Source organism: Morone saxatilis, unplaced genomic scaffold (assembly GCF_004916995.1).
Source record: "Morone saxatilis isolate NCDOM2014 unplaced genomic scaffold, NCSU_SB_2.0 Contig20, whole genome shotgun sequence".
NCBI lineage: Eukaryota > Metazoa > Chordata > Actinopteri > Moronidae > Morone > Morone saxatilis.
The window spans coordinates 20,760,456-20,768,608 of record NW_023339763.1 but is presented as its reverse complement, the minus strand read 5'-3'; the positions used below and the strand labels follow the sequence as shown (position 1 = coordinate 20,768,608).

The following is an 8,153-nucleotide window of genomic DNA, read 5'->3' as shown; positions in this document are numbered from 1 at the left end:
CCGGTCCCGGCTGACTCGCCAAATACTTACAGAGCAATCCAGACGCCAATTATTGGCAAGCGGTGGCCTCTCAGAGCCCATAAACAGAGGCTTATAAAAAAGGCCACTCCTCGGCAAACACACTTGACTGCACAGACATATGGGAGTCAAACAGAGAGCCCATCAGTCTGCTTATAGAACAGACTAACATCCATCAGAGAATGGACCATAAACTAACATACATTATGCATACATATGAGCACAGAAACCATATGCATATTGACTTGACATGCGCACACACAGAGACACACACACACACACTGTCAGCTTGTTTCCCTGTGTGTATCATACATTTGAATGTGGAAAGGGGTTATAAATGGTCCTCTGAACAGACTGGCTGGGTGGGTGGGTGAGCAAGCATTAGTTAATGTCCCTCTATAGGCTGCTTTTCTAGTGTGTCATTACTAGACTGGATGGCCTCTATCCCCAGGTATTGATCCTGCGACTGGACCAAAGAACAGCTTTCAGGATAAGTAAGAAAAGGAAGATGAGATGCATTAGCAGTGATTCACCTCCATATCTTCTGACACCTGAAGTTACAATCTTTAAGATGTCATAAAATCAAACCCGGCTTCTGATACTATTTATGGTTGACATTTTATCTGCAATAGCCAGTCAATATATCAATATTTATAATTACCTCTCTATGTAGTTTTTATTGGTACCACCATTTAGATTGCCTACCTAAGCACAAGGGATTGGTATTGATATTAGCCTCAATGTTTACTGTTCACACTTTACACAGCATCAGAGCTGTATTATTAATGCAAACCAAACATTTCCTACAGTCACTGCTTCATATAAAAAGCGTTCAACTGGTGAAACACAGGGAGGCTTTTATTGTGAGGCAGGCACAGGAAACGCAATGCATTTATCGCTGCATGTGGTAAACTGGTGATGTATTTCTGACCCTTTTTCCGTCTTCGGAATAAGTTATTATTTTTGCAAAGGCACATGAAGTCAGATTGTCACCAAATCAACCAGGATTGAAATCTCTTGGGTGTAATCAGACTTTAATCAGGAAGGTTTGGAAAGGACTAATATACAGATCTAACACGTATATTTTGGTGGTGGAAGATAACTGGCAAAGTAAAGCACTGTTAAGCATTACAAAAGAGAGAATATTCTTTACACTTAAATACTGGAACATACAAGCTAAAGCAATAAAACACGTTGTTTAGACATAATGTGTCCTAGATGAACCTTAGAGTAACGTTTCAGCTCACCCTACAAAACATACTACCTCAGCAATAACGACCCCCACTGAGGGAAGAACAAAAGGTTATTTATGTTGCAGTACACAACAACATCCAGCCATGGTCGATCATATTAACCTTAATTAAATTCAACCCCACTCCTTTATCCTTTCATTTCTGCCTTTCTTGCTGCACACACACTCCTAAGACCTGAGGCCAGTTGTGGAAGAGAGATCAAATTCAGCACAATTATGGAAATGGTTTACCGTTTTTCCCATCACCACCCCAACGCACCCTCCCCTCTATCCCTTTTGCCTCTCTCTCTCTGACTGTGAGTCTATCTCTGGCTCCCTGAAGACATGTCAAATGTGCTCAGATCAGTGTAATGGGCTGAGAGTTCATTACATTCACTCTGCGCCCTTTTATGAGGTCACATCCTGGAGAGGTCTGCCTGCCGGAGCGCTCTGCCGCACAGTAAACCAAGCTTGGCAGAGGTGAGGGGGAGAGAGGGGGAGATGGATGGATGAAGGGGATGGAAGTCAGCCCTTCCTCGACGCTATGCTTGGTTAGCCAGGAGGAGAAGCACTGCGGCGGTGAAAATACACACCTGCGCATAGACAAACGGCGTACTCAAAGACTGAACACACAGCCTGTGCTGATCGTAAAATACATACACAGTACAGAGACACATGTCTGCCTTATTTGGAAGCAAGGCTATCTCACAATGCACACAGAGGAGGTGTGTGTCTGCTGACAGTTTCAAGTAGCCCTGAACTACATGACTGGGGAAACAGAAAGAATGATAATTGGCCAAAGGCAGGCATTCGTCGACCAATAAAATGAGTCATAAGCAGCTATCTACTGGTTGGTGGCTTGGGAGCAATATGATCATCATAAATGACTAGCAAAACCCATCAACATCCCTATAGGAATCCATACACCAAGTTCCAATAATCATTTTATTTTTATCCAAGGCACTAGTCTTTAACTAGACGAGACATTTTCACCTCCCTTCAGGAGAGCTCTAGAGGCAGTAAAGGGGTTGGCTATACAGGAATTACTGTGGTGAAACGAGGAAGTGATCACTGTTATTACTCTGGAGGGGGCGTATGGAGAGGGTAGGGCTGAATCGCATCTATCTAACTATAGAAGGTAAAGGAGGAAAACTTTTCTGGGCTTGTGTCGAGAAGAGAAAGAATTTGAAGATTTTGAAGGTAAAATCCATGCCCCCCTCCACTCACACGCCCATCAAAAGGCCTTCTTTTGCCCAGTTTCGCTATTTAAAAGGGTATGTATTATCAGGTGACAGGTGTGTGATACTTGTGTGAAATCATTTTATACCAATAGCGTTGTTCAGAAAGCTTATTTCCTTCCCTCCACAAAATAAGTAAAAATGTATATGATAGTAATTACATGAACATTTCTATGTGTGAGTGGAAATGCGAGCAAACAACGGTTTTGGGATTACACAGTGTTTGGCTTAGGGTGGGGGTAATGAATTTAGAGCCAATGATGGAATATCATTAGAGCCAAACATTTTTATAACTACACTACACTATAATTTAAAGTGACTACAGAGGCTTTTCTTTTTTAACTGGCTGCGGGCCAATCTGTAATGAAAGACAGCCCGACTGAAGATTGTGTGCATTATCTTGGCAACAGCACACACACAGCTTACTAATATATTTAACTTGAAAAATTACACTTCTTCACTTACACTGAACGTTTAACATTTACAAGAAAATACTTTTTTAAACGCTTCTGAAAGCCCATTTCTCTTATTTACTTTAGTATACTTGACATTATCTCGTGGAGCAACAGGCTACTTTGCTTAAAGTTATTTTAAGCTAAATGGGGTCCTTGAATCCTCAAGATTAACATGTTTTAATAGCTGCTATTTCTTAGAATCGTGTGTACAGAAACAGATTCGTTTTTTAGGTTTTCTTTGTGGTTAAATTGGCCTCCAGCAAGTAAAGGTTGCTGCAGCACATCCATTAGATGGAAGAAAATGACATTTCAGTATGTGATTAATGTTAGGCATGTTATGTCTTTGGCTTTTGTTTCATAAATGGGAGAAAAAGAGACTCCTTATGTTGGCCTATTGTAACATGGTGTCTTTTTTGGTTAACAATTTTTTTACACTTGACAGCCAAGAACTTATGCATTTCAAACTATTTGGGTCAAACAAACGTGTGAAAAACCAATTTTTTCAGCCAGCAATACAACATTATCCTTATTTTTAAAAATAAATTAATTTGCTAGGCAAAGTCAAAGAATATTTTTACATTTTTAAAACTCTTGGCTTGGTGTATTTTTCTTGATTAGAAGGCTAAATGTCAAACTAAATAAACAAACATTTGGTAATTTATCACTAAATCTATTTTGAGATCTTCCTCAGCTGACACTACATTTTCAATACAAAACAAAAAACATTAAAATATCTGAGGGCTTCTACTGTCAGCTGATGATTGCGCTTTGTTTTGCAACGAGATATTCCATTCAGTCTTGAAGCAAAGAATTAAAGACCAAACAAAAAGCAAGACATAGTAGTAGCATTTATTTCCTCCCACAAAATTAGGCCTCTGTTTGTTCATCTGTCACACGCAATATTTCAATATACACCACTGATCAGATTTTGACAAAACTTGAGGGTAATGACACACCATAACTGTGTGGCACTCTACTTGGGGGTTGAATCAAAGTGACACATTATAGCACAACACTGTTCATTTGTTTATTCAGCTACTGAGCTACTGATCAGATTCTCGGGAAATGTGGGTATGATGTGTAAAACCACGTTTTATCACATCCCAAGGCAAACTTGCCACATAATTACATATCAAGACGAGGTTACAATTCAGTATTTGTTTTTAACTGCCGCAAAGGGGGCTGCGTAATTCAAGAAGCATACAGTGTTTGCTGCTGTTGTGTAACAGGTTTGCCTTAATTGTTTTAGCTCAAACAGTTCCCTTTGAGCTTTACCCAGCACATTCTAAGCTGCTCACCAAAGTACAATGCATAGCGGACCGGAGACCCACCTTGGAAGGGGCTGGACGCCTGCTGAGCCAGAGTGAGGTGCTCCTCTGTCAGATGGTAGACAGGCTGGTGCTGGTTGATCTCCACACTGGTGCATACGTTGCTCTCCCCATGCAAGAAGAAGGTGAAGGCGCATGATAGGTGCTCGCTGTGTGAAGGGAGAGAGAGAAAGAAAGAGAGAGATGAGTCGTTTGGGATCACACTACTTTAATATGAATCTTTGAAAAAAGTAGCACTTGCAATGAATAACTCCAATAGTGTGAGAGGTGGAGAAGTGAATGCTGTGGGGAAAAGGGAGCAGATTAGACAGTCTAGTTCATGTTCCCACAAACCAGAGTTTGCAGGGAGAGGAAAGGTAGAGAGAGAAAATATGATTATAAAAGCCTATGTGTTTTTCTTCTTTTTTTTGGTCAAAATCTACAATGGAGTCTCTGCTCTCACTCATATTCTGCTTCAACAAGACAGAGACGCTTGATAGGAAAGATGAAGCCACAGACTGATCCAAGGGAGTAAACGAAGAAGCTACTAATCTGTGCACCTTGTTATGACGGCTGGACATATATTCTGATACTGCTAGAGACAATAATGATGCATCCTTCCAGCATCATGTTAAATAGTAATTCCCTCAGTAAATGACACATATGGGTGGGAAAATTTAGTTTAGAGAATGCCTGCACAGAAGTCGAGATGCAAGTAAGTCAACACAGTGATGCTCACAGGTGATATGTGTGCGCAAGTGTGCTTCTGTCCGTCTAGTGTGTGTAAAACAAAGGGGCAAGCCCTGACTAACCTGGCTTTCTACCATAGTAAAGCCCTCTAAACCGTTCTTCTCTCCCTCGCTCTCTCTGACACACACCACACACACTACCACAACCACACACACACACACACACAGCAGCTCTTCTGCTTACAACAACGCCTGTCTGTGCCAGTCTGACCTCAACAGAGCACAACAAAAGTGACAAGTTGAAGACGAAACGGAAAGCGAGGACGAGGCAGACGGAAGGAGAGAGGGGCAGAGCAAAATGCAGACCATTGTCTGCAGGCTTTCCTCTCTCTTTCAGCCTGCTCTCCTCCAAAATACACACCCGCATGAAAACACACACAAATTCACACAAATGCAGAGAGCACAAGAGACAGCGCAAGTGACGGATGACCAAATGAAAGAGGACGCTGTGAATTTGGAAGTGGATCAAAGAGGGTTGCCTCCTCCGAGGATTTGGTTAAGCAAATATCAGTCTTCTCTCCCTGTCTCTCTCTGGCACACCTACTCTGCAGAGGATTAAAGAGAAGGAGCAGAGAGGGAGAGCAAGGAAGATAGAGAGATGGAGAGAGAGGGAGCGCACTTCAAGAAGATAATACCACCTACGTAGTGAAGAGATGCCCTAAGCCCCCCAGAGCTTGACATTCATCTTACAGTTTTTTTCCTGTAAAAATGAGGTGGTGCTGGTTAGTGGATGGTTATGAATGTATGATATTCATATTCTATAGCAGGAAGCCAGTAGGCTAACGAAGGTCCTTATCCTTAGCAGTGCTATCAGGAATTGGACTGCTGCTGCATGAAAATGAAATATAAGGACAGGATCAGTGTTATTTACTGTGTCATTATAAAATACGTACATGTAGGGCTGTGTAGTGTTGCTGGCACCTGCTAAACCTTCACATTCCCACCAACTCAGCCCATTTTGGTCTGAACTCACACTAACGCGGACCGAAGCCTCATATTAGGCCTGAGATAAACTTTAGAATACAATTGAGTTGAGTTAGGAAAGGATTGCTTCACAGACAGTAAATTGAATGTAGCTCTTAAAATAATCCTGAAAAAGATCTTTACCTATCCATTACAATGGAACACCAAAAAAAGTCACGTACACCGTGCAGGCCAGATGCAGTTGTATGGAGCATGGTTATGGTTATTGAGCAAACTCAAGTTGTCTTGCTTTCTTTAGCCTGTAATTGACTTTTCTGATTACAAGCCAATTTAAAGTATAATCCAATCTTCCAAATGCATAATATTTGTGCCACAAAGATTACATCAAGTAATTACATTTTCATTCAAACTGACAGTAGAAAATTTAGGCTAGACTGCGAAATATTATCTGCACAAATGACAAATATCAGCAATCAGCACGAATATAGCACAACGACTGAAGAATCACTTTAAAATCTTACAATTACAATACATACATGGAAAGGAAGACAAATACCATAAATGAGTTGAACATGCAAGGCATATTATGTGACGTTTATATTCCATAGTCTTTATGCTTTGATCAAAATAATAATAATGACACACTGCTTAAGTATTATTTTGAGCCCTGAGCTTAATTGTGTCACTCATTTAAAGGACATTTTTGGCTCAACTTTTAAGAAATGAGGGCGTGTGTTTATGTTTGTAGCATGTGTTTTCTGTCTTACATACAAACAGGTAACACTGAGAGCACAGACGCCTTTGTTTGGGAAGTGTGTCACGACTGCTCCGGAGCTGAAGTAGTAAATTACACTAGGCTCCTTTGACTGCGGCGTATGTCTGGCAGGAGGGTGTGTGTTGTGTAAAACACCCTTTAGTCCTGGGGCATGGCATGTCACCCAACCACCTGGAGGGTGCGTGAGAAACAGCAAGTAAAAATAAAGATGGTACCCAGGCATGAGTCCTCCCAATTAACACAGCACAGAGCTGAATACTAGAAGCAGTGGCAAACTTGGACTGAGACAGGCTAGCAAAGGGTGTTGGGGTTATTTAAGGCTCTCTTAAAACAAAATAAACCACATTTGTTCGGAGATGAATGAACTGGTTAGAATGTCAAGCAATGAGAACACTGCCGTTTATGTTGTCAATACAAGAATGTATAAGCTGACCAACAGGCCATCCTGCTAATACTGTGGGTGTATTGATGTACATGGAGGAATGGCCAATAGAACGACAAGGAAGGAAAGGAAAATCAAGTGAGAGATAAGACTACGACAGAGAGGGACAAAATCTGTTGTTGTATACTGCAGGATGTCAACAGAACTGCAGTCTACCATCTCCTCTCACACGCAAAGAAAACCTGACACTACACATTCACACACGTCTGTTTGCAGGGCACTTGTAAGCTTGAGGTAGAGGGCTGCCATCTGTGGCTCAACAGACAGAAGTACAACCCAACTCTCTCTCTCACACTCACACTCACACTCACACACACGATTCAAATCAATTCTTTACAAATGTGATTGTACAGATTGCTCTGCTGGTGTCAGCTGACAGGTTAAGAAGATTATCAGACATGCCAGCTGTTGGCATTAGAAATGTCACATGCTAAATGATCACATTACTATCCAGTAGTGATTAGAGAATGACTTGTTCTATGTGGAAATATCACTTTACATATTTAAATGTCACTTAATGATTCTGAATGATTTTGTCTACTTGCACAAACAACAAATATGCAGTTGAGGCATTTTTACTTTTTCACAGATCACATGAAAACCCGAAAGAATCCATTAAATGTTAATATTTTATACACTATTATTATTGACTCAACTGCACATTTGGACCTCTAAGTTGCAGAATGATGGCGCAAATATCAACAGGTGCTTGGTTAGCACTCGGCCAAGGCAGCACCGAAAACATCAACAAAAACAACAGCAACACATGACACACTTCCTCAACACTGCGTCTCTCACTGACACACACAAAAGGAACAGGATTTAGTAAAGCTTGTGCTGTGACAAACTGCAGCACAAGCCTGTTGGATCTGTCTGCCTGTCTGTGTGTGTGCAGGAGTGTTCGCTGTCCTGTCCACACACACGTGACATACACTAACATGCACCATCGTGCCAAATTCAATTCTTCTGCAAACACCCACGGGCTGCTGGTGGGGTGCACACACACACACACAC

General features: G+C 41.3%; 1 protein-coding gene across 1 annotated transcript in view; it reads right to left on the bottom strand.

Moving 5' to 3' along the window:
- med13a (mediator complex subunit 13a) overlaps window positions 1-8,153 on the bottom strand; it is a gene marked incomplete at its 3' end in the record, with an annotated part of 65,583 nt that overhangs the window by 25,571 nt on the left and 31,859 nt on the right. Inside the window, 1 exon segment of the mRNA XM_035666925.1 lies at window positions 4,274-4,419. Within this exon segment, the coding sequence (XP_035522818.1) occupies window positions 4,274-4,419 (146 nt within the window).